This window comes from Apteryx mantelli, chromosome Z (genome assembly GCF_036417845.1).
Source record: "Apteryx mantelli isolate bAptMan1 chromosome Z, bAptMan1.hap1, whole genome shotgun sequence".
Taxonomy (NCBI): Eukaryota; Metazoa; Chordata; class Aves; order Apterygiformes; family Apterygidae; genus Apteryx; species Apteryx mantelli.
In genome coordinates this window covers 68,756,538-68,782,453 of record NC_090020.1, presented here as the reverse complement: position 1 = coordinate 68,782,453, position 25,916 = coordinate 68,756,538, and the positions used below count along the sequence as shown (strand labels likewise).

At 37.6% G+C, this 25,916-nt stretch overlaps 2 protein-coding genes across 2 annotated transcripts in view; both read left to right on the top strand.

Annotated features, from left to right (window-relative positions):
* ITGA1 (integrin subunit alpha 1) overlaps positions 1–25,916 on the top strand; it is a 77,163-nt gene that overhangs the window by 5,769 nt on the left and 45,478 nt on the right. The window contains exon 2 of the mRNA XM_067315141.1: positions 23,424–23,544. Coding sequence (XP_067171242.1) covers positions 23,424–23,544 — 121 coding nt within the window. The remainder of the gene's footprint in view (positions 1–23,423; positions 23,545–25,916) is intronic.
* Positions 177–2,920, top strand: PELO (pelota mRNA surveillance and ribosome rescue factor). Its single transcript, XM_067315140.1, has 2 exons — positions 177–969; positions 2,130–2,920. The coding sequence occupies exons 1-2, from the start codon at positions 244–246 to the stop codon at positions 2,559–2,561; spliced, it is 1,158 nt and encodes a 385-aa protein (XP_067171241.1). The 5' UTR covers positions 177–243; the 3' UTR covers positions 2,562–2,920.

Below are 25,916 nucleotides of genomic sequence, written 5' to 3'. Positions count from 1 at the left end.
GGAGCGCCTGGGGGCTGGGGGCGCATGCGCAAGGAGCGGGGCGAGGAGCCGGGAGCCCGTGCCGAGCGGGGCCGACACGTTGCGGCCGGGGTTGAGCGCAGGCCTCGCCGCCGCGGGGCCGGGGCAGGGTGGCCGCCGGGGCCGGGTGGCCGCCCGGGAGCGCGCAGGGCCAGGGCCGGGGCCGGGGCCTGCCGGCGCGGCCGAGGGGAAGCCGAGGGCGCGGCGGCGCCGGGAGCCGCCGGGATGAAGCTGGTGCGGAAGGACCTGGAGAAGGATAACGCGGGGCAGGTGACGCTGATCCCCGAGGAGCCCGAGGACATGTGGCACACGTACAACCTGCTGCAGGTGGGCGACAGCCTGCGGGCCTCCACTATCCGCAAGGTGCAGACCGAGTCGGCCACGGGCAGCGTGGGCAGCAACCGCATCCGCACCACCCTCACCCTCTGCGTGGAGGCCATCGACTTCGACTCGCAGGCCTGCCAGCTGCGGGTCAAGGGCACCAACATCCAGGAGAACGAGTACGTCAAGATGGGTGCCTACCACACCATTGAGCTGGAGCCCAACCGGCAGTTCACCCTGGCCAAGAAGCAGTGGGACAGTGTGGTGCTGGAGCGCATCGAGCAGGCCTGCGACCCGGCCTGGAGTGCCGATGTGGCGGCCGTGGTCATGCAGGAGGGGCTCGCTCACATCTGCCTCGTCACCCCCAGCATGACCCTCACGCGTGCCAAAGTGGAGGTGAACATCCCTCGCAAGCGGAAAGGGAACTGCTCTCAGCACGACCGGGCCCTGGAGAGATTTTATGAGCAGGTGGTGCAGGCTATCCAGCGGCACATCAACTTCGAGGTGGTGAAGTGTGTGCTGGTGGCCAGCCCAGGCTTCGTGCGGGAGCAGTTTTGTGACTACATGTTTCAGCAGGCAGTCAAAACCGACAACAAGCTCCTGCTGGAGAACCGGTCCAAGTTCCTGCAGGTAAGGGGCTAAACTGCCTCCATAGTGGGTGATCACAGAGGTTTGGGAGCTGCTTGTGGTAATGGAATAGAGTTAAGAGGATGGTGGGAAGTAATTCACTCTCTAGAGAACATAAATTTCTGTCATCATGAGGAAATTATTCTGGTGCCTCTCAAATTATAGGCTAATTATGCAAGACAGATTTTTTTTTCTAGGACAGCTTAAAGGGGAACAGGGAAAATACTAAATATTTGAAACCAGCTTAAAGTCTGTATTTATTGCCTCATTAAGACTAAAGTACAAGTTGGAAAATGGTTTAACTGTACTGTTAATCTGCTATGCTGTGTGGCATGTAAGTTTAATAACAGCTTTCTAAAGCTTTTTTTAAAAAGAAAAATATTGAAGTACCTGGGTGTAGTGTAGGTTAGTTAATGTTGCTGTTTTGTAGTGAATAGGTAAAGATTATGCAAACCACAACTTTTTTCCTGTTGCTTAGCTATCTCTTTCTTTGAGTGTCTTGTTTCCCATTCACTAAAAAAGGCAAAGTCAGCACAAAAAAGAGAAGTTTCATAGGGCTATCTCACTTCTGAATTACAGCAGAGCTGTAATCTAGGCCTTCAGAACTATGGGGGGGGGGGGGGGTTTCCAGTACTTAATGGGCACAAAGTTTAGGAGTCTTAAATTGCACATAGCCTGTTTTTGCATTTGTAGCAAAATGACAACAAAAAGTGTGAAAGGCTTTAATGTACACAACTGCATAGCTAGTGTGTTTGCAGACCTCTAATGCAAGGCTTGATGCTTTTGCACTATATCTCTGCAACCTTAAGAGGTCTTCCTCTTTTTAAATACTTTAAAGGCTAAAGAAGACCTAGTTTCTCAGTAGAACCACATGGTTGTACCTTGGGGCTTTGTACAATACCTTGCTTATATAGGACAGTCTTTGAATAAGAGAAGCATCTTTCCTAAACTTCCTAAAATATAAAGTTTGAGAGATTTGGGTTAAGCTTGGGGTTGCAGGAGAGGAGCTGTTCTAGGAAAAGAATCATTTACATTTCAAATAAAAGCTATAACCATAATTAGTGAGATAAATATTATGTAGAGTGGAAACTATGTTTGTGCTTGGTTAATCAATAAAATGGTCCTTTTTTAAAAATATATATCTTTAACTGTGTTTACTGTAGGTCCACTCTTCCTCGGGACATAAATACGCATTGAAGGAAGCCCTTTGTGACCCAGCTGTAACTAGCCGTCTCTCTGACACTAAGGCAGCTGGTGAGGTCAAAGCCTTAGATGACTTCTATAAAATGCTGCAGCATGAGCCAGACCGGGCTTTTTATGGTCTAAAACATGTGGAGAAGGCCAATGAAGCCATGGCCATTGACACCTTGCTGATCAGTGATGAGCTCTTCCGGCACCAGGATGTGGCTACACGCACTCGATATGTTAAATTGGTAGATAGTGTACGGGAGAACATGGGCACAGTGCGCATCTTCTCCAGCCTTCATGTGTCTGGGGAGCAGCTTGGGCAGCTGACAGGGGTGGCAGCCATCCTGCGCTTTCCTGTTGCTGAGCTCTCTGACCAGGAAGATGAATCTAGCTCTGAAGAAGATTGATAATGGTGACTTCATTCCACCCTTTCTTTTCCCAGTTCACGTTGAAAAGACAACAAAGGCCTTCCCTTCCTAAAGACTATGTGCAGATGTGCCATGACATGTAATTTAAGTTTGTGATAGCGTTTCTTAGAGCATTTCTCAGCTCTGCTCAGCGCTCTTAACAGATATCTGTTCTATGACAAATTATGGATACGCTGTGGATTGGAGCTGATTGTTTTTGCAAGTTACACCCTGGTCTTTCAGCAATACAAGAAACTGATTTCACTCCCAAAAGCTGTTCTTTTTGCATATTCATGCAGATTGGCAGCTTAATGTTTTGAAATATGTATGAAAATATAATAAATTAAGAGGGAAAAACATGCCAGACTGTCTTTATTTCTGTTTTTAAGTGCTTGAAAGCAGTATTACAAAATAAATCTTAAAAACTTCCTCAGGCAAGACCTTTCCAAACTAAGCTTGATCTTCTTAGGTACTCACTCTTCGCATCTTGGGAAGAAGGGCAGAGGAATGGGATGAATGTCTTCTCTCAGGGGCTTTCTTTGGTGCATGAGTATACTTGTACACTTGCATGCTTTTGGTGATATTTGAAGCAATCTTTCAGGAACTAGACCTTTTAAGTTATTTCCTCCCTAATGTAATAGCAGATGCAGGACAAATTGTGGAGCTCAGTAATTTCATTTGAGGTGTCTCTTAAATGATGATTTCTTGGAACATTGTTCTGAGGGCTAACAAGAGGTATGCTATATTTTTCAATTGACTGTTTTCTAATGAATTGGCATTGGGATTATTTCATGCTCAGTTCTGCAGAACCTTATCAATATAATTATGGTTTACAGAAACAGATGCCTGGTTTTTGTTAGGAATCTTTTGACTATTAATAGTTGTGATAATTTCATAATCTGTTATTTCATTACCAGTGTACCCATTTAAAAATATTTATTTCCAATTTATAGCTTGTATATATAAATTGCAATTTTATAAACACAACTTCAGCCTAAGATACTGATAACTGTAAAAGTCAGTGTTGCTTCTTCAGTTGTTTAATATAACAAAAGTACTCCCAGAACTAGGATGAGTTTTGTTTTCAGTGAACATGATATCTTAGGTTGAGGAAACACAAGCTACTTTCAGATTCTGACAAGATTCCCTGAAAGGGGATTGTTTAATTTAAACCCCAGGTTGATGGTGTAGGTTATGTGTGTAAATAAGCTTTATTTATTTATTTAAATGAGAGGTGATGTGAGAAACTTGCCAAAAATGAAAATCAAATTTAAGAAAACCTACCAAAGGCTTGTGAAATACCAACAGGGACATAATAATGGAAGAGTAAAAACTTAAGTTTTTTTTTTTTTTTAACTTTCAGTCTAGGCAGAATTACTTGAGAAAAGTATTTTTAAAGGTACTCCCATAATGCTGATGTATGCCAGCTCTGTGAATCTGATAATATTATCTATTGCTAAGTTGTAGCAACTGAAACTTTAGTCTAAACCCATTAATGGGGAAGTCGTTTTGAATTAAAAGCCCTCTTCCATCCTGTCTTTCACATAATGTTAGTGAAGCTCTAATTCATGTTCTCTTCATGCACTCTTTAGTCTATGTGGATGTCAATTCTCCTGTCAGTGAAGACAAGCCCTATAACAGTTATCTTAGAGTACAGAACAACTATGTTGTTTGAGCCTTAGTTTTGTCTTGAGTAGTGTTGAATGCCATCCATGCCAGAATCCTTAACTGGGCTTCTTTTAACTGTTAGGACTGGTTAATTTAAAAATGTTGTTTGTTCTTATAAAAGTCTGCCTAAGATGCCTAAACATTTGGCAAGTTCTCAAGCACCTGGATTCCTGGTATACTCTAAGTTAAATATAAAGAATGTATTCAACACTTGGAAGAATCAGACCTTCAATAACTATTATTTAACAAATGAATACTTCCATTAAACAGTCTCATACAGTCTAAATAATTATTAATTTCTCTTTTTAAGTTAAACTACTATATTAATATTTCTGTGCTTATAAGTTTTGGCAATTTGTTGCCATTGTAAGCTAAAGCTACTTATGGTTAAAATTGTCTTAATTTAATTCTTAATTTAATTCCCAGCAAACTGAAAGAGGCATAAAACACTTTAATATAACTTATTTAGAATCAAACTATTCCCAGACTGTGGGATGTTTTACTCTTTTGGACCAACTTGAGCCAAGTTACTCCATGTTGAAAAAGAAATGGTGAAGAATTTTTGCTGCACATTGTAGGAAGGTTACAGTGGCAATTCTGCAAGTCTTTGTGTCTTGTAGTGTTTCAGTAAGAAAAAATACTACCATTTTGTTGTTTGATATTTCTTTTAAGGTATAACAGCAAGCATTAGGTAAGAAAATTTGTTCATAATGATTCTTTGAAATATTTAGAGTTAGAGTTAAAACTCGGTACCAACTTTATAATTTATGAATCATGACTTTTCCTTTTTTAGCTACTGTTTGTCATAGCATTAAGTCTCTGAAAGAAATATATCTAGTTGCCCAAAATATGGGAGGGTGAGATTTTTTTTATTTTAAGCACTTTTGTAGTAGAGTAGATACACAATCATTATGTAGACAAATGCATCCTGTCTCAGGAAACAGCTTAAGGGCTTGGTTTTGAAAGTAGGCTATGCTCAGTAGTGTAGATGCTTTACCTGGCAAAATTCCAGGGATGTTAGTATCTTTTACATTTAAGGGAATTTTGAATGGTTTGTGAAGTCTGTATTGGCAAAGATATTTGCTTAACAAAGACCCTAACTTCTGTTTGCAATAGCACTTACAAAGATGCATATTATCTGCAGTTTAAATCAGTAAGTGCTATAGCCATGGGAAAATATTTTTCTTGTCCTTTCTTTGGAAATAGACATACTAAATAATAAACTAAAATCTGTCCATAAAATGGAAATTGTTCTCTTAAACCTAAAGTATTTAGGTTTAAGAGAACTAAAAGAGTGCTAAATACTAAAGTATTTAGTAATTTCAAACAATATTCTAATTTTTGCTTCTGATTGATTCTGATGTAATTCTGTGAATTAATAACATGGTTTATCTTCCACTTTTTCCTTTTTCAAAATAAATGGTTACACGTTGTAACACTTTTTAATATTTATTAAGTTTTGTGGGAAGCTTTAAAAAATACAAAGTTCGCTTGATCTTGAAGTCTGGTCTGCAGTTAGCTCCAAAGATGCAAATAATTTCATTGATTTAGGTCATAGAGCTTCTCTTGCAAACTCATACTTTGGAGCAGATCCGAGTTTCTTTAGTTGTGTCACCCTTGACATTTAAATCCTGTTGTGATTATATCAGGTTTTTGTAGGCCTTTATAGGATAAAGTTTGGTGCAAAACTTAAGGTCACCACAAGCAATAGACTAAGGAATCTTATTAGGTATATAGCAAAATACAACATAAATCTCTTAGTAAAGTTGTAAAGCCCTTTACTTGTCCTGGGAGTTCCCCATCTTCCTCCTTCCTGTATTCCCCAGTGTAGACTACTTGAGTAAAATGCTGGTAATAAATGATCTTGCAAGAGGAATCCTTCTGACCATCTGTGTAAGGCAGGCCATTGCACTTCAGCTTACTTTGTGATGTAACTAGCATGTTATTTTTAAAGCCATGTAAATGTCAGAAGTAATTTTGATCATTCGCTACTATTTTCTTAAAGGTTAAGTAGCCCTGAAAGTAAAATCAGTCTTCCCCTTTGAAGATTTACTGAATTTACTTCTAAGCTGCTGACCTTGGTTTGCCTTTTCCTGTGAAAGTATGTAATAGCTACCTTCTCAGTTAACTTATTAATAGTTTGAGCTTCTTTAATTTCTGTCTGGAAGCTGCATCATCCATCTGGAAATTATGTTTGGTTCTATAAAGGCAAGGTGGGAGGTAAAACTATGTGCATGTGATACTTTTTAGTTGGCCAAAGCTTTTCTTTTCTCTGAAGTTTTCATATTTCTGTTTTTAAAGAAAATAAGTTTGTTTCATAAACAAAATGTCTAGTGTTGTAGGAAAAACATGTTCTCAAAAATTTTATGCTGTTTTATCCTAAGCCACTTCTGTGCACTGTCTGGTCTATTTCTTCTACACAGGAAATGTGAAAAATGCACACATGCAAAATGTGAAACTGCAATTTGAAAGCCTGCAATTAAGAATCCTTGTTTATAAACAACAACTGGAATCCTTTCAAGATAAATTAATAAAACAAAAAAAAGAAGGAATGGCTTCAGAAATCCACTTAGCTCCATACTTTGAAGTCTGAAGTTTTGCCTTATGTAAATTTTTTTTTCTTGCTCTCTGATATACCAGTTGTTTCTGTCAATCCCCATTTTTTAATACGCAGTTAAAATACTTACTATGGAATGAAGTTCTTAAAATGGAAAGCCAGGTGGATCTGGAGTGGTTCAGACTGATGACTATTTAAAAAAAAGAAAAAAGTTTCTTCGTCAAGCTGTGCTAATGTGGGGGAGGTTACAGCTCTACAGACAGCCATTCTCTCCCACCTCAGTTCTCGTTAAATATGCACCTGCAAATTTTTGTGATGTCATTAAATAATAATGCTGTTTGCTGTTGGAGCTTATGATTTTTCAGTTTTAGTTTGGTTTGCTTATGGTGGGAATGGAAGAGAGAGATGACATTACACTAGTTGATTTTGAAGCTTCTGTGATTCTCTTATTACAGCCACAACCTGTGTTAAGAGACTGTTGTATTCAATTTTTGTGTAGGAAAACCATATTCTACAAACTTACAACTCTGCTAATTTAGATTTAAGCAAATGCCTAAGCACTTGGATCTTTTGATTATTATTATAGTTCTTAATTCAAGCTCTGACGTGGGCTAAGCCTGAGCTTTTTCAGTAGTGGAAAGAGTAAACATAGGCTGTCAAGTTGCTTGTGTGACTTAATAACATAATGTTTATTCCAGCCAAATTTTTTCTACTTGACTCATATAGTGCGGTGAGACTGATTTGAAGTTTACCGCTTCCATGATGTAGAATATAAAGGCAAGAAATGTCTCCATTATAACGCCAAACTGTAGCATGTATTTTCTCTAAACTTATCAACTTGACTGTATCAGAAATGCAGTATAACTTTTGTGGCAAAAATTCTCTCCTAAGGTGTCTTAGCCTAAAGTGGAGTGTGATGAAAAGGTCTCTGTAATCATTTTTGTTTGTTCTGTTGTCTGAAAATAATGCTTCCTCTTGTCCCACTTGAGGGCTGTACAAGAAACAGAGGGGAGCTGATAGCAGAGCCGCACTTGCTTCCAAGTCAATGTTGTCTGGGAAATCCAACATTAAGCAGCAGCTTTCGAGCACTGCCAGCTCCTGTCAATTTTTTCTGTATTGATCTCTGATTTATTGTTCTCAATTTTAGAAATGCAATGTTCACAGATAATGTAATTGCTGTCATGCTGCTCTAATAATTACTTAGAATTCAACTCAGAGCTGATAAGGAATCCTCTGACAAAATAGCTTTTCACTGAAGAATCTTAATTAGTTGAAACCAGTCCTTCCTTTTAGGAATGTACATATCAGACTAGACAGGTTTTTTTTCCCCCCCTCTGGTCCAAAATGGAATATCTAATCAAAGCCAAGCTTAGAGTAGCAAAGGAGTCATATGGGACAAAAGATATGAAGCCTTAGACAGTTAGCAAGAGGCTAAAGATGCTCCCTTTTCTATTAGTCTCTTTTATAGTGTGGAATAGTACTTACCAATAACTAAATATATTTTGGCTGAGACAACTGAACCACAACTGTCGTCTCACTCGTGTGGGATATCTCTTGGGATGCAGGAGATGATTTTCAGATCTCTGATCTGAACAGGACAGGAAAGTGATTTAAAGCTGGGACTGTTCCTGCCTAATATACTACAACCGTGGTCTTCATGTTTCAGAAAAAAGCCCTGAGTAGGGCTCCATGTTTCAAAAAGGTTTTGGATTTGATGGCAGTCAAGTAAATCAACTTTCAAAGACAGGCGGATAATTTCCCATACAGCTTCAATACAAATCCTTAGAAGTTTTAGCCACTTAGGACAAACTTTTATGCAGGACTTTTAACTTGAAGGACTTAAAACCCAGGAAATGAAACACAAAGTGTATGAGAGAGAGAGAGAAAAAAAAGAAAAAAGGAAGGAAGGAGGAAAGAAAGAAGTCTCAAAGAATGTAGTAACTTAATAAACTTTTTAAAAGACTCTAACTTGACTTTTAGCTTGTAGTTCCGTTTGGTAGCTGAAGGAATGATTTAGGATGCAGGCTTGGTCTATATCTTCAGACCTCAAGAAGCATTTACGGTTGGAAGAGCTTGGTAACAACTACTACATTTAGGATGTCTGACAGTGGGCTATCAAACAAATGATCATGAACTTTTCCTTCAAAGGTTTCTGCACTCTGTAAGCTGCAGCAGGTTTTGCTAAAGAGAATTGCATCCTCTTTGATCTACAATGTTTAGTGACTTATTCAGTTGTTTGATACTGGCATAAATATATTCATTTAGCTGTGAGAGTATTAATTACATTTATTCATCTTACCTAAATAGTTGCCCTAAGACCACTTCAGTTCCCTTAGGTGAAGTTGACTGCTTTATCCTGTGTAGGTTATGCCTCTCCTGAATGGAAATTGCTGTACCACTGTAGGGTACAGATAAGAGAAGTTTAAATAGATGATGCTTAAATAGACTTTCTTTAAATATGTTCCTGGGGGAGCATCAGTGCCTGGCAGGATGGCTGAGTGCTCTGGCGTGGTGGCCACCTTTGCTGTGAGGTGGTACCTGGAAACTGCCAGTGCAGTGGTGGCAGGTGGCAGGAGGGAGAAGAGGAGCGGCTCTTCAGTGAGGGAGCTCTTCCCACCTCCAGGGCAGTGAGGAAAGACAAAAAAAGCTATGGTTCTGTAAAAAAAAAAAAAAAAAAAAAAAAGGAGAAACTGCTGAGCATAAGACCTCTTCCCTGAAGAGAGCAGCAGTGGATGTTTCAAATGTTTGCACTTGATTCCAACAACTCATCCTCAGTTTAGGGCAACAGTAAGGTACCAGCTACTGTGATTAAGCTTGTACCCAAGGTAGAGAAGCCTTGAGCCTGATATTGAGAGCTCAAGAGACCTTGCCAATCCCGTCACTGTGTAGTCACTATAATTTCTGATGGGGCTGCTACAGAAATGTTACATGTGGAGTCATTGATATACCTATGGGATGTGAAAGACTGCCTTTTTTTTCTTTTGTACCCGTCTGTGAATGCAACTTTTTTTCTTTTAACAAAATTAGTATGTAGTGCTTTATGAAACAGGCAGATGTGTTGTGGTGGCAATTGGCTTGATAGGCAAAGGAAAACTTGCTAAAAAGACATAGAAAATCAACTGAAGATGATTGAAATAAACCCTCCAGGGTTTTTGAACAGGAGTTTAGTGAGAAGAAACAGTAAGAGAAAGGCAGAAAAAAATGATCGTGTTGAAAGGTTTTAATAATTTTTTAATTTTAACAGGTGTTTCAGGTTATATTTGAACTAAACCATTGTTTTCTAAATTACCAGACTACTAGTCAAGCCATTCTGATGGTAAGTTTTTATGCCTTTTTTCTCTTAAAAGTCTCAAAAATCAGTTATTAAAAATCTACTGATAGACAGTCATTTAGTTGCCCAGTCAAGCAGTCTGATCTTGGTAAAGAACAGATTTATGATTGCTTAAGCCGTTGCAAGTCGTCTGCATATGTTTTATGCAAGTCTTTACTCGCATTATTATGTGCTATTTTTATTATGATACAAAGATTATTAAGTGTTCAGAAAGAACCAAATTAATGTTGCACTGACAACTGCAAATGTAACCCTTCCTAATTTTGAAGACCTGTCCTTCTAGCCTAGATAGGTTTAAAAATTTAGAGGAGTCTTTTTTTTCAAGGGGGGCATTTATTGAATTGTCACTGAAAATGTTTAGAGCCTGAGACAGTAGTATTTTGATATTGAATGTTTTCACTTTTACTTCCAGGACACTTTCAAAACTAATTCATTCTCTAGCTTAAATACTTTTATTTTGACAGAAGAACTGGCCAGGAATAACTGTATGCTGCAGTGTGTAAGATTTCTAGTACTGGAAAAATGAGAAGTGGAAATAGCCTTCTGGTAAGAATAATCAGAGCAAAGGGTCTCTTTAGTATGGAGCTTGTTTACCCTGACAAATATGCTGTAGTTGTCAGCGACAGATAGGAATCAACTCAGCAGTTCTGTACCCTATGCTCCGAACAGAAGCGGACAGTTTGTTGCTGTTGTTTCAGTCTAATTCTTAGTACGTATGTTTAGTGCATCTCAAAAGATAGACCAGTTTGCAAAGCAGTACAGAACTCGTGTCAGGACTGGAGTAGCAGGGATTGTTTCTCAAACTTCAGCTGACTGAAAGCGATCGGTTGCTGCTCTTTCACTACTGCTGAAACTGTAGGTCAGATGTTATTTGTGTAAAGCTGATGGCAGATCTTTGATATGGAAGCAAAAACTTGCAAAAGTTCTAGGAGCATTGTGAAATATAGGTTGGTGGTACGTGGTTCTTTTTGCCTTTTTTAAAAGGTCCTTTTTAAAAAAAAGTATTGAATACTTGCAGCTCCTGTTGACTTTGGAAAATTCAGTCATGGTTAAATATAACCAGAAATGGAGTAGCTGACCTTAGCTTCTCAGACTTCCATTTGTCCTGAACAAGAGATGTCTACTCAAGAAAATAACATTTCCTCACTGTTAAACTTCCATGGTACTTCTGCGAAGTTGACACAGATCTTTAAAAGAAAGAACAACCGAATCTTTATCGAACAGTTGTTAATTCTAGAATACTTTTTCTGAACGGAACTGGGCTGGACAGATATCTTAAAATCACGAGTGTACTTCATGTGCTGTGGGTGGGAAATGTAAAATATTAGCGCCAGTAATTCATGTCGAAAGCTCTATCTTAAACTGCATCTAAAAAACAGGATGTTTTTCCTTTCTCCACAGTCTGACTTTAATTTTGGGGGGGAAACAAACCTTCCTCTCATGTTCTCTTCATGGCTAGTTCCAAATTTCCCTGAATTGTTCATTGACCATTGAAAAGGAACATTTGCAGTAAAAAGACCTGAGATTAATTCTGTAATGCTTTTAACTGGCTTGCAGATAAAATCCCTCCACCAACGGTACAGTGAAGGAGGTGTATATGCTCTTGTTGTTGCTAGAGTATCTGTTTCTATTTCTCTTTCAGACTTAGTAGGTACGGTTGATGATGCATATTATTATATGCATATTATATATTATATGCTGTTATTCAATATTGATAATTTATGGTGTTATTCTAGCTTTTGGAAAATGTATTAAATTTTGAAGTTAAAAACAAAATATGTGTACAAAATACAACACAGAAAAGAATAATATTAAATCCCTTATAAACTGTTAACGCATTTTTTTTCAATGACTTTATTTCCCAAACTGCACTGTGAAATGACAATGGTAGGGGCACATATCTTGAGTATATTCCACATCAAAGACATCACACATGAGAATTTCAGGGAGTAAGTTTCTAACATATGCTAGAATTATTTTGTGCTGTCATTTCAGCTGAGATATACTGGTGCAAAGTTGGAATTTTGACTTCATCAGGTTTTTTGATTAGCCCTGTTGGACGCTGTATGCCACTCCTTGAATTACTGGTACATTGATTCATTCACATAAAAACTAGCTTTTGTCTGTTGCCTGTAGATTATGTTCACTTTGTAGGTACACTGAAGATGAGACACTAATATATAAAATGGGGAGCTTGTAAAAGTCTTTGTTGTGCTTTCTTTAGGCCATGAGATGAGTAAAGCTGCTTAGGTAGCAGCAGTTTGAGTTGCCTAGTGCAATACCGGTTGTTCTTGTGTCATTTTCTGTGCAACTGTCAAAGTGGAGTGTAGAATGATGAACAAACTCTGTATTGCTATTCTTAAGTTTTTTTCTTAGAGTGCAGTATCTTTTGTGACTTGTGGTATGTGGAAGTGGTTTTTGTGGCTATTTCTAGATTAGGCAGCTATTTTATGGTTACTTATGTTCATGGAAGATAGGATTTAATGACCACTGTGGTCACTTGCATTCCCACATTCCTAAATGCTTGGATTTCTCAGTTAAAAATGTAAAATGTATGTTGTCACTGAGCCATATTTTTCAACTGTGCAGTGCAAGCAAAGAGTTTTTATCACAGTTAACAATTCATAGGTTCAGGAGCATAAAACTGAAGAGGGGAGTAAAAAAAGAGACTGGCTGAGGATTATCTCCCTTTCCCTAATGAACAGGAAAAAGGTGCAAACTGGAAGACCTCTAAAAGTCTTGTAGAGAGCTGATACTGTGATTGTCCGGGCCAATGTATGCTTAAGAATAGCTCAGATTTTGCTACTAAGTAGGTTAATACTGATCCGTTTAAACAGACAGCGTCTGCTGTGCTGTGTTCTCACACAGCAGAGCAGACTATTCCATGTTGGAATTTCTGCTGTGCATTTGGGGATGAAGAGGCACTTCCATTTGACCTCATGATATGAGAAATGCTGGCATCTGGGGCCCTTTCTTGGTAGAATTCCAACACTGCAACAAATAATGACTTTCTTTTCCATTATTGCCTGTAGCAATGTCTTAGCAAATATATTCCCACTGCAGTCATGATTTCTAGTTACTGATGTGAGAAAATGCTTAAAACAACATCTTGAACAATATTATTGATGATACCACTTTATTCCTTGCAAAGAATTAAAAGCAATAGATAATCAGATCTGTTTGGATGATGGTCCTTTTTTTCAGTCTAAACTCAATGTCAAGAATATTTTTAACTTTTCAAAATTTGTTTTACCAACAGCAAATTTCATCCCTTACTTTCCAGTTCTGCTCTCAGAAAACTGCAAGTATCGTTATTTAAATTTGCAAACATCAGTTTAAACTTAACTAGAATATTTACTTCTGTAAAAATGCTTTCTGTTATAGGCTGCGGTAGTGTCTCCCCATGCAATTCAACCAGAGTTCAGGGTTTCTTTTAAATCCTTTTGATTTACATTTTGCTGCAACTTTTGTTAGCTGCACTTTGAATACAAAGTTCTTCTGAAGTGTTTACACTAAAAAGGTAAGAGTTTTCAGGTCCCTATTAAAGTAAGGAAGTAAATATTTTCAACGGAGGGTGGGGGGAGGAAGGATTTTTTTTTCTATGTAGTCAGGACATAAGAAGATGGAGTAGCATAATGATTCCCTCTTACTCAAGTAGAAGGTGGCTCAGATAAGAAAATGACTATTCTACTATAATCCAGTGAAAATTATCATAGATCTGTTATCAAAAATATTAGGAAAGACATTCTGTGTACAACTTGATTATACTTTGCACGTTGATTTTGTTGTTGTTGTTAATATGCACATCTGAGATTTAACTGTGAAGTGTCTATATCCCCGCTGGGATCTTCAAGTTTTCCTTGGTCAAGCTCTCTGGTTTTTGGTAATTTTTCCACTACAACACTGCACAGAAGTGGTATATAAGGTCAAAGGAAGAGAGAGAGATTTGTGACTTTCCATCTTGTGCATTCCACTGCACTTTTTACAGTTTTCTTGGATAATAGCTGAATTGATATTGATGCTTTTCAGAGACATCAGATAAACAGAGTCTATGGACTAATAGCTTTTAGCATGCGTGCTGACTGCATGTGTTTTTGCTGTACTATATAATAACTGGCTTGGATTTAAGTTTTATGGTGCTTTGGCCAGCTGAGTGTGAGAGGGTCATGTCAGGATATTTGTACTTCCTTCTGGAGGATTTCTTCTCTTCCTGAAACCTTTAGTGATTCAGCTGAGAGCAAGCCAGTGATTATGCTGAGCATAAGGCAATGAAAGACATGAGTTTGTAGCCATTGTGAAGTAAAGAAATGGAAAAAGTTGCTGCTTTTCAGAAAGCTTTTATTGCCACCAAAGCGTTTCCACTCTGATATTTGCCCTAAGATTGCTGACCTTTGAGAAAATCTACTCAGAAATCCATAAAAGCAGTTGGGGAAGTTAATTAACAAATAATGATAATAGGTCAGAAAGGCAAAAACAAAAGTGCCTTTGGTCCTGGTGGGGAGAGAGTAACATGAATTTTCAACCAGGCATTATTTTTACATCAGTTCTGTGATTATTACATTTCCCAGAATGTTCAAAGGGAATTGTGATCATTTCTCTCCTCCTGGGGAGTTTTATAGATGGGTGATTTTAAGTTCACTTGGATAGACTGATGAAGAGCAGTTTTTGTGCCATCCACATGTGGTTCATGTTCTTGCTATATTAAGAGAACAGTATTTTTTTATACATTAAAAATCAGAATAGTGGCAATGTATCCATCCTCAGAAGTATGTTAATTTGACTGCAATGTTTGGCAGTTTTCCCTGAATTTTTGACAGACTATTTTTATTTCATTTTTTAAAGATTGCATGCTAGCTGGCAAGGGAAAGCATAAGTACAAAGTGCAGATTCAAAAGAAACTTAAAAATATGTAGAAAATGGCATTTGCAATTCACATTTGAATATTGACAGGTGGTACTCCAGCTCAGAGGTTTGGCCACAGTGTGATGATTATTCAGTGCTTTCTCCTTCCTTCACGCTATACTAATAGATCATAAAAGCGCAGGAGCATGTTCCACAATGGCAAAAGTCATCATTCTCTATCTTAGCAAAATAAATTCTCCTTTAGGTAGAGGACAGGCATAACACATACTGTTATATTGCTCAAACATCTCTGCCTCAGAATTTCTGATATATTCCTGTAAGCTTTTCTGTGCTTTTAACATGAGCTTCAACTCTGGAATTGTAGAATGCTTCCCTAATTCAAAGATACATTTAAGCTAACTGATCTTTAGCCATAGTGGAGGGGTGCTGTGTAAGGAGAGTCATACTTTTGGCACGTAGTGACTGAGTTGACCTCCCTAACTGGTTGTGCTACCTATTGCACAACCTAGCTACATCTTGGGTTATATCATAGGCATAATGCTGAAGAAACTCTTGCCTGAGGTGATTTATGTGATTATATAAGTTAGAGAAGGTATGGAGGCCATTTGTTTCTGAGTGAAAATCTTGGATTTGCTTCCTCCAATTAAGCTAGTGTTACAGAATTTAATTTTGTAGGGACTCTGAAAAGAATACTTAAAAATATTTAGAAATTTTATAGCACGTTAGAAATAATAAGGTTTTGGATATTCAGGTAGCATCATACTTGTTTTTGTTCAAAATAAAACATAAGATTCATATTGAACCTGCTTGGCCTTTTTATTTAGGGTAACAGTAACAGAATTAATCATTAATACTTAACTATGCTTTTTAATGTAGGAAAAGCAGTCCTGTTAACAGTGTGGAGTCGGATGAAAAAATCACTATGGGAGAAGAGATGCTAGCTTTGGGGCTTGCTAAGGATTAGACTGTGTATCCTGCAGGGACAGCTGTACCTGGCTGACAAGGCTGCAGAGAGGAAAGCTTACAGCAGCAGCACAGCAGCCAGCAAAACTGAGATTCAGCAAAACTGCACTATACAAGGAAGCTTGTATAAAACAAGCTGACACATCATACTTGACTCTTCCTGTCAACCTAGAGAAATTTGTTGTGGAGGAAAATCTCCAAATGGATGGTCCATGAGCAGTTTTGGAGAGGGTTGTGAACAATACATTTTTCTTTAGGTTAAAGTGCCCATGCTTATTCACTTAACCTTTTGCGTGAAATTAATCTCTTGTTGCTTTTTAAGCTTCTGTGTTTTATTTCAGGAAAATAACTACACAGTCATTTTAACCACATTTTCTATGTGAAATTTGAGTGAGTTATAGATGACTATAAATATAGTGTTATTTTTAAAAAAAATATAAAAAGTCAATAGGTAAAGGTTCCTGGGGGCTTGTAGATAAAGCTAGATGGTAGGAAACAAAAGTTATAGTGGGATGTTCAAGAGGAAATGGTCTTGGGAGCAAAGGAGAATGGCCTGGAGAGGAACACTAAGGTTGTAGGGAACTGAATGGAGTTAAGTGTTGATGGAAAGGCTCTGTCCAAAAGATGGACTAGAGATCACAGGAGATGAGCTGAAGCATTGTCAAGGAGTTGCCATTTGGCCTTCAGCAAGCTGCTAGATTTCTAAGCCTCTTTGCATACATCTGTGCAGGTCTCATAAGTGACCTCACAAAGTTTTCCATATGTGACTGCACATCTTTAAGGCTTTCTCTCCCTTCCAGGAGAAATTGCAAAGTGCTAAGAATTGTACTGATGAGAGGACTTCTTCCAAACTTTTAAACAAAATGGTTTTATTCAGTTGACAGTCAACTGAGTGGGGCATGTATTCCTGGACTCTACTATTGTATTTCTAAAAGTTTTGTCTTTTACATTGTGTTACTCATCTAGGACCACATTACAAAGCTTTGATTCAGTACATTTTCAGGCCTTCTAAAGCTCTTCTCCAGTACAAATTATTTGGTCCAAAGCCAGCAAAGGAAGCTTTATTTAATGGATTGTAGAAAACATTTAACTGGCTTTGAAAAGCTTGTGGCTACTGAATCTGGAACCACTTTCAAATATATATTTCTTTGTCTTTTGGGGATATTTATCTACTTTTAATAATAAAGTCTTTTTTTTTTTTTTTTTTTTTTTTTTGGATTCCAAGTGTTTGGACTCATTCCAGGCAGTCAGTCTTTTGCTCTTCAAAGGTTAAAGATTAAAGAAAAAAAGCTGCAGGCAAAATTATACAAAAGTTCTTTTGTGGCCCTGAAAAATAAAAGGCTTGATTTAAGCTCTGCTGAAAAATGTTTGACAAGTTGAAAACTTTTTTTAAAAATATACAGCTTTATTTGAAATGCATGGATATTTTAGCCAGCCAGAATTGAATGCAGCATGAACTCCTACCACAGCCGCCTTGGCCTTCTGCAGTAAGACCAAGGTACTCCAGCCTCCGAGCCCACAGACAGCAATTGTCCCACACATCCATATTTTCTTCCACTTGGAAAGTCTGTGACTACAACTCTTTTTCATAAGACAAGACTATATAATCCAGAAGTGGCATTATCACATATGAAGCAAAAAACAAAATGTGAAGATTCTTCCACTTCCTGTACCAGCAAAGAATCCGCTTTCACATGTTTGACCCATCACTTCACAAGTAGCATTTTTATAGGTATGTCTTTACAATCAGGTGCATGTTTAGTCTTCCCATGCTACCAGCCAGCTGCAGTCCAGCTCTGAACCTAAATCCACAGTGTAGTGTTGCTGTAGCTAGAAGACCCAAATTCCAGGAGAATTCATTTGCCTGGGCTCAGTGCTGCACTTTCCCAAGGACAGCACTGCTTTTCTATAACTGGCTTGGTTCCAGCTAGCTGGGAACAGCAGTACAAGCTTGCACATACATACAAAAGACCACACACTCAATGCTATCAGTTTCCTCAAGTGCAAAGGTTGATATTATTTGCTACCTTTTCCTCATCAAGCTTTTGTGGGAGGCTGAACCAATATACCCAGTCCTGCTCACCTCACTGAATAGCCCACCAACAACCGAGGTACTTCATTTTATTGTGTTTGCTTCATGTATTTCATAAAAGCAGAGGTGGGCAGACTTTTGCAATGCTATAGTCTTGTTTCTTTATCAACATCAAATACGGTAAGAAGGCACTCAATATTTGACTTATAAACTCAGACATCCTTCCTAATATTACTTAACTATCAGTACATTTTTATCAGATGCACTCCTCTATATTTGCAGGTCTTTAAAATATGCTTACAGTGTTGTTTGATGTACTATGTGCTATACAAGATATTATAGCAGTATTTTATTTTGCAAGAGATCCATGAATAAGAGAACTCCATAAAATATTTTAATCTTTATCTTAAATTTCTCTGTCCTCTTTTATTGCCCAGGATAGATGTAGTCTGTTTTTTTTTCTCCTAAAAGCTTTTTTTTGAAGTTTCCCAATATTTTCCAGTTATACACGCTTTTGCAAGATATTTCTACTTGTTTTGTTCTCCTCCTTTATTGCAATCAGACCTGCTTGTTTCAGTCTTTTCTTGAAAAATACAGAGAAATTAGTAAAGGCATCTGAAATGCTATACTAGTAAGTGAGAAATAGAACAAAGGTAACAGAGAGGTAATCCCTGTAAACGTGTAACCCCTGTTGAATACCAAATGCAATTTTTTCCTTTCCAAGTTTTGCAAAAAACATGAGTATTTCTCAGAATAACCACAATGGAGCATACAATGGTTATTTGCCTCAGATTGTACATGGATAAAATAACCTATCCTGAATTTACTCTCTTTTCTGGGTTAAGTCAGTAAACATGATGTCATTTATTGTGGGTGATTTGTGGTGATTTTCCTTTCCTCAGAAAGGAGCCAAGTGTTAGACTTCGTGCTACTGTTCTGGTTGTGTTTATATCTGTCTATTCTGGGAAAGCATGAGTACTTATTCTGCAGTTCTCTGCTAGAGATTAGAGTGGCCAGGTCATACGCGCACAGACAAGTGCCAGGGAATTCAGTTTTAAGCATTTTTGTACAAACAGTTTAGAGGCAGAAGAACCAGGCAGACTCAGTGTGAAAGTCTGGTTAAAAGATCCTGTAACTGAAAAATTTGTATTAGTGGCTACTAGACAAGTATATGCTACTACTTTAGGTTTACAATAGAAATAATATTTGGGTTGTTGTCTGGGTGACTGAGTGTTAACCTTTGGTGTGTAGATACAAACTGTGCTCGGCAAAGAATGCCTCTTGCACTAGATAGTTTTCTAATTCAGTTCAAATCAGCAGTGAGAGGGAGGTTGTCCTAGGTCGTCTCTGCTGCCCAGTTTGTTACTGAACAAGAGCGTGAAAACTGGGATGTGAGTTTTATCTCTTGATACACATTCATTCTCAGCGTTTCTGATTAGTCCTTTGATCTGAATTTTGTTTTAGTGATTCTTGTTAACACCATGTGAAGTATTTCAAAATCCTGATAACTTAATTTAGGTATAGTGGTTGTGCTTAAGTATGTAGTCAAATACTACATGCCTCACAAAAATGTGTTTTTCTCCTCAATCCACATAAATCTCGAAAGAATTCTCTTCAACTTCCCTGTAGCTCAACATTTTCCACTGCTTCTGCCAATAGTCTCTTCGCTTTATCTACACAACCTTGCTAGAGACAGATGAGAATGTGTATATATCAGACAGAAATTGGAAGTTTGGAAGAGTACAAGCTACATATTGTTATTAATATAAAATATGATTTTCACAGTCATTAATGTTTTTAAATGTTGTGAATCATCAGCTTATGTTGTGCAATATTCTTTGCACTAAAAATGAAACAAATTGCGAATTCCAGGTTACTCTAAGTAAAGGATGTAAATTATTATCAGTTGACCATGTAATGGGGGTCACAGTAACTCTATTTTCCATTTACCATCTGTGGATTTGAACGTATCTTTGACTAGTAAGATTTCCTTTTATGGAATCTGTGGAAAATGTAATAAGATAGCTTTAAATTTATTAATTATTTATAATTTAATCTTATGCTGCTGATCGTGAAACTTTTATTCAAAAACATTAGGCTAATGCTGTTGCATAGCCCCTGGAATCCACAGAAGGTCATATAATACATTTGTATATTAAAACATGCCACCTGATTTGTATACAAAATCAGACTTTAAAGCATCTAATTTCTGGCTGAAATAGAGCAAGAAGTTGAGAAAGCATGAGGGTAGCCATGCTGGATCAAATCAAGACTGCATTTAGTCCAGTATGGCTCTAGCAGTAAATGTAAGTAGATACCTAGAGAAAAAAGACCTAGACGAGCATGTGTAATATTCCTCTTTTGTATTCTTCCAGCTTCCGAATGGTTCCAGCTGAGGGGATTTTCTTAGCCAGATGTGCTTTCTGTGTGGTTTGTAACCTGCAGTAGTTTTCTCTTTCATGGACTCGCTCGGTTACCCCTTGAATTTACATAACATCTAGCATCCAAAACATCCTTCGTCTGCAGCTTCCACAGAGCTAGTTCCTGCTGTGTGGAGAGTCACCTCCTCTCGTCTGTGATCAGTCTGGCCCCTCCTGGCTCCTTTAGCTGCATTTTTTGGGGGAGATTCTTTACCGTTATAGCCAGTTCTGGTTTGACCTCACTCAGCATCGTGAGGGCTTGGGGGCTAGTAGCAAACAGCTGGCGTTTTTTATTTGTCTTCTAAGTTTTTTGTTTTAGCTTTTCACATTTTCAAACTTTTATTTGTAGCTATGAAGATTAGAAATGTATTCTTTTCAAATTATGAATTTGAAAACGCCGCATTAACCTAGATTCATGAAACTTCAAGAGCATTTAGTATAGTGAGTATACTATAAAAATTACAGTAGGCGTCCATAGTTCATTATTGTGAAGAAATTCCCTGTCTGTGAGCAGATGATGGAATCACGGTGGACTCATACAGAGCACAGAATGCATGTGTAACCTTCGGTAGCTTTAGGAGAATGTATTTGAAGAGATGAGCTGGAATCTGTGGCTGTTAGTGTTTCCTATTAAAATATGTTTTAAATGTCATCATAAGGTGAGCAAGGGGGAGGAAACATGTCTTTGAAGACCTATAGAAGGAGGTTCTGTCCATCTTATTTGGGGACTAAAGTGAGCAGGCTTCTGGAGGTCTTTAAGAAGCAAGGCGACACTTTGGCATCTGCTTTTCTTCTCTGACTAAATAAGGAACTTAGATTCTTGCTTTAGCGGAATATTTCTTTAGAACTGTTTCACTGTCAAAGAGGTAACTTGGGAGTCTAAGTGAAGCAGTCTGAATCCCAACGCAGTGTCAAAAATAACAGTAGCAATTATTTTTACCCTGAGGTTTAACAGAATAGCTTGGCACCAATGTTAATTCTACTGAATTTTCAAAAGGCAGATTTTGTCATTTTAATTATGCTTTGATGTCAAGAGAGTAGCTGAGGAAAACACTTCTTGTACACGAACAGGCATAGCAGAATTTGTTTAACAGAAAACTTTAAGGTCTAAGAAAGACAATAGAGGCATGATTTACTTTTCCAGCAAATTATTTCCCTCAGTCTGTCTGAGGGAATATTCTTATTGCTTGCCATGAATCTTTTCTGAGGAATAAAAGTAAACTCTGTTTTAATTTGTTCGCTTCTTTGTATTTCCTGGCTCTGATTGGAGAGAGAGAGAAACTAAAATAACACAAAAGGATTTTTATTTTATTTTATTTTATTTTATTTTATTTTTTGCTGTCCAGTGAAACCAGAAATACCTACTCACTGATAAATAGTCTTTTGTAATAATTTTACAACACTGCACAGGAAATAAGATGTTAAGAGAGACAGATTAGCATCGACCATTTGGGAGCTTAATCATAGTAATGCGCTCTCTATGAGAATATCATCGTCTCAGTGGTGAATAACAGTGTATTTTAGTATCTGGACATTATTTAGATGTTTCAACATGCAGCGAGTATTATGGATTTGGATATTTTTATGTAGCTGTTAAATGTCAGCAAATGATCATGAAATGCTTCTCTAAAATTAAATGAAAGTTGTGTTTAGCTATGTTTAAGACAAGTTGAAGTCATTCTACAGATGCAGCTCCTTTTTGACCCTGGAGGCTTAAATGCACAGCTCTGCAGCAGGGAAGTCAGTGGTTGGTTTTGAAATTGATTTCAACAGTACGAGGGTGGAGAGATCACTGCAGGAGAAAAATAGAATGAATAACAGCTAAATAACCCTATTTTTATGTATAAATATCAAGTTTGGCTTCTTAATGAGTTTCACAGTGGGATATGATTATCACTTCAAGCTGGGATTTTTGCTCTATCTGCTTTGTCTTTCTGAAGTTTGCTGTGTAGTCGTATTTTTGCAGTATTTTCCTCAATGATTGTCACTGAATATTAGTGTACGGGAAATCGGTCCAAAGAGGCATCTGCTCTCATGACTGATCTTTTTGTAGTCCAACACTGTTTTAGAGCGACTTTCCCTAAGTAGATAAATGGTGGATATCTGTAAATAGTCACCTACGGGTACTTTTGAGATAACAACATCTGCTTATATGAAAAATTTCTTGTGCTGTCTTCCAAATATGAAAGGTTTACAGGCAATCTAAAATAGAATTAAGAGAAAACTATTCTTTTCTCCAATCTAGAGTAAAATTAAGTATGTCTGAAGCTTTTTCTTGTTCTTTTGCTATGTGTGTCTTATGCCACTAGCTGAAAATAAGTTAGTCAATTCTCGGATTCATCAGAGCTTGAAAACTACTACCTTGAATGAGGGAAGGAACATTTTTTGTGAATTATTCACATTAGAAATGCATGCAAACAGAGCGAGTAAAAATAACTAAAATGACATTTTATTTACTATTAATGCGAATGTTATTTTACTAACTATTATTGTAAATGTGTTTTAGAAATGAGTGATGGACTGTGTAAAATAATGTTTAGATTTGGGATACAGAAGTCCAGTGGCTAGCATCTTTGAATATGTTCAAAGCTGCATATGTATGTGTGAGAAAGTACATCCTGAACCCATTACCAGCTGTGGTAAATACAAAATAACTAAATACTTCATATGTGAATTAGCTCAGAGCACAGTTTATTACCAGTTGGGAAAAGGTCCTCATTCTTGTTTTTCATTCCTCCAGAATCCAGGCAATTCTTCCTTTAAACTATTAAAGATCATCTAAATTTCAGAGCTGAAACAAAATTGCTAAATAAGATCTGAAATTAAGTTTTCATAGACAGAACCACAATTGCATCTTTTTTAAAAAAAGTATTAAATATTACAAGAGAAAGTTAGAAAACTAAGTTAGTGCTGCCCAAAATGCCACTTTTAACAGCAGTCTTATACCATCAGTAGGCCATAATGGAACCGTGCTTTCTTAAAGATCTTGGGTTTTATGCATATTGCTACATATTACTTTTTTTTAAAGCTCTCTTTCACCTCATCGGCTCCTCCAATGTTGATGTGAAAAATGCAATGACCTTCAGTGGACCTGTGGAAGACATGTTTGGGTACACAGTTCAACAGTATGAAAATGAGGAAGGAAAATGGTAAGTTGTTTTTAAGTGTAAACTCCAAATTATCAGATGTTCAGTGACTCAGATGCTATGCTATTATTTATATACTATTATTGGTAGTATTATACTAGTATTTATTTGTTATTATTGGAAAGTATTCCCTATAAATGAGGGTTGGATTCTGTCAATCTTAGTCATATTTGTTAAACTGATTGACATCCCAAAGAAACCTGCAAACACGGGGGGACTGAAAGATGCAAAGTTCAAGTCTTTATTCATTTCCTCAAAGACATAACTAAGTACTCAAAGCAGACCATTCACTGCCCTGCTAGAGATGAAAAAATTTTATGCTGTGCCTGAGTCCACTTTTTTCAATTTACTGAATAAAATTATTTATCATTTCCTGTGTTAATATATCACCAGTGAGACGGCTTCCACTTTACTTAACTAATCTGTATTATATATTTTTTATAATGGTTTCTGTCAGTGGTTATCTGCACTGAGTTTTTTTAACTGGTAGGAAGATTTCTGTGTCAGAATATTTAGTAACACAGTGCTCTGTCTTCTCTTTTGGCTGACTAATAATGTCTTTTACTTGGTATTGGCACTTGGAGCTTTCTTAACATGTCTTTTCCTTGTAACTGTTCTCCTGAATTAGAAGTTGCATTTTGATGTGCTCACTAATATCATTGCTTCTCGGTCTCTCGATAAGCAGCTACAAAGGATTTTCGCTTTTCAGAACAAACAGACAAAACTTCACAGGTTACTGACTGGCTGGAGGACTGACTTAACGTTGAATGGTGAAAGGGTTGGGGAATACTGAGACATCGCTCTATGCGGATTTCTCTGTTTTTGCAAGAGCTGCCCCAGTAATCTCACATTCTCGATAAACCCCCATGACTCCCCCAGGCAGCCTGTGACTAAGAGCACGTGGCTGCTTGGCTGCGGGTCGGACCACGGTGCAGCGCCTGAGCTAATCCGCTCGGCAAGTGCCGGGCCTGTTGGCCTCTGGCAATCTGTCCGCCACGGTGACCCAACATTTGCTATTAGCCCTAGAGACTGTCCAGTAAAATAAAGTTGCAGAGTCTGATTTTGAAAATGGTTGTTCTTGATTGTACAGCTTGCAGGATCTTTAAATATAAATCTGCACTGTGATCATGAATGACTGATACTGATTATCTTTGAGCTAATTTAGACCCTCAGGAAATGGTATCCATTCTAGGAGCTGGGATTTTGCAAAGTAAGCTATGTGGTTGTAGAGTGTACTGAAACCTTTCAAAAGCAAAAAATAATATGAGCCAGAAATGGCTACTCTTCCAGTAGCTGAAAGAAGACGAGTCCAAACTAGTGTGCTAGATCTGAACACCTCTGACATTAAACTCCAGAGTTGCTGTTAAATTTTCAAGCTTTCAAATTTCTTTCAGCACAGCAATGCACAGAGCAGGAAATCTGTATGCTGATGGTTAAAAATAAATATACAAAGCTTTGTGATACTTCATCAAGTGTTAAAACACTACCTAGATACCACAAAGATAGAGCTTTTCAGCAGCAGGTGTTCTGTAAACCTCTCTGCAATTGTTTCTCAAGAAAACCAGTCCCCTAAAAATATCCCCAGTGCAAACAGGCAAAACAGCTTTTCAAACCACCTCTGTCTGTTCGCAGGGCTCACTCGCTCTTTCTGAGAAAAGAGCAGCATGGGAGCATGGTCCTGCTGAGCATTGATCATCTCCCGTGGGATGTCAAGCACACTCAGCTTCTCTGCAGTTAAATGGAAGTCAAGGATGCTTAAGAGTGTGGTGCCTGCTTCTAAGTTTTATTGTAAAAAGTACATACATTGCAACATATAGCTCAAAAAATATCAGACAGATCCATCATATACTCAGAGCATTTTATTTTGCTTTTGAAGTTATTAATTAAAAAATCCTAATGGATCACAATGAGCTGTTCCAGTATGTTTGTTTAGAAGCTGAGTTGTGTACTGAGTTTAAATTCAGATATCTTCTATCTGGACTTTTTAATCTATGATTAAAGGTAGAAGTTATTCACTCAATAACTCCTCACAATCACCTAAGTGTCCAGAAGCAAATCCTGCTGAAATATTATTCTTCATGGTGAGATTTCTGTGTTTGCAATATATGCTGTGAATTCTAATTTTGAGTTCTTTACACATTAAATGGAGGCAGTTGTTATTTGCTGGGTAGTGCTGGGATATTTAGTGTAGCTAATGAAGATTTGAGAACAAAACAGTCTTCATCTCTAAACAGCAGAATTTCTTGCTGAAAAATATTTTCTGGATTTAAGGGTGAGAACAGTAATTTCTGATCATATCAAATTTTGAAAAAACACTGTAGGCAGGATAAAAAAGCCTTAAAATTAGGTAATTGCTTTTACTAATTGTAATGACA

Excerpts from the sequence above, each read along its gene's own strand:
- PELO (XM_067315140.1), top strand. The coding sequence starts at position 244 with ATGAAGCTGGTGCGGAAGGACCTGGAGAAGGATAACGCGGGGCAGGTG. Across the intron at positions 970-2,129 it reads ACCGGTCCAAGTTCCTGCAG|GTCCACTCTTCCTCGGGACA; the intron begins GTAAGGGGCTAA and ends TGTTTACTGTAG.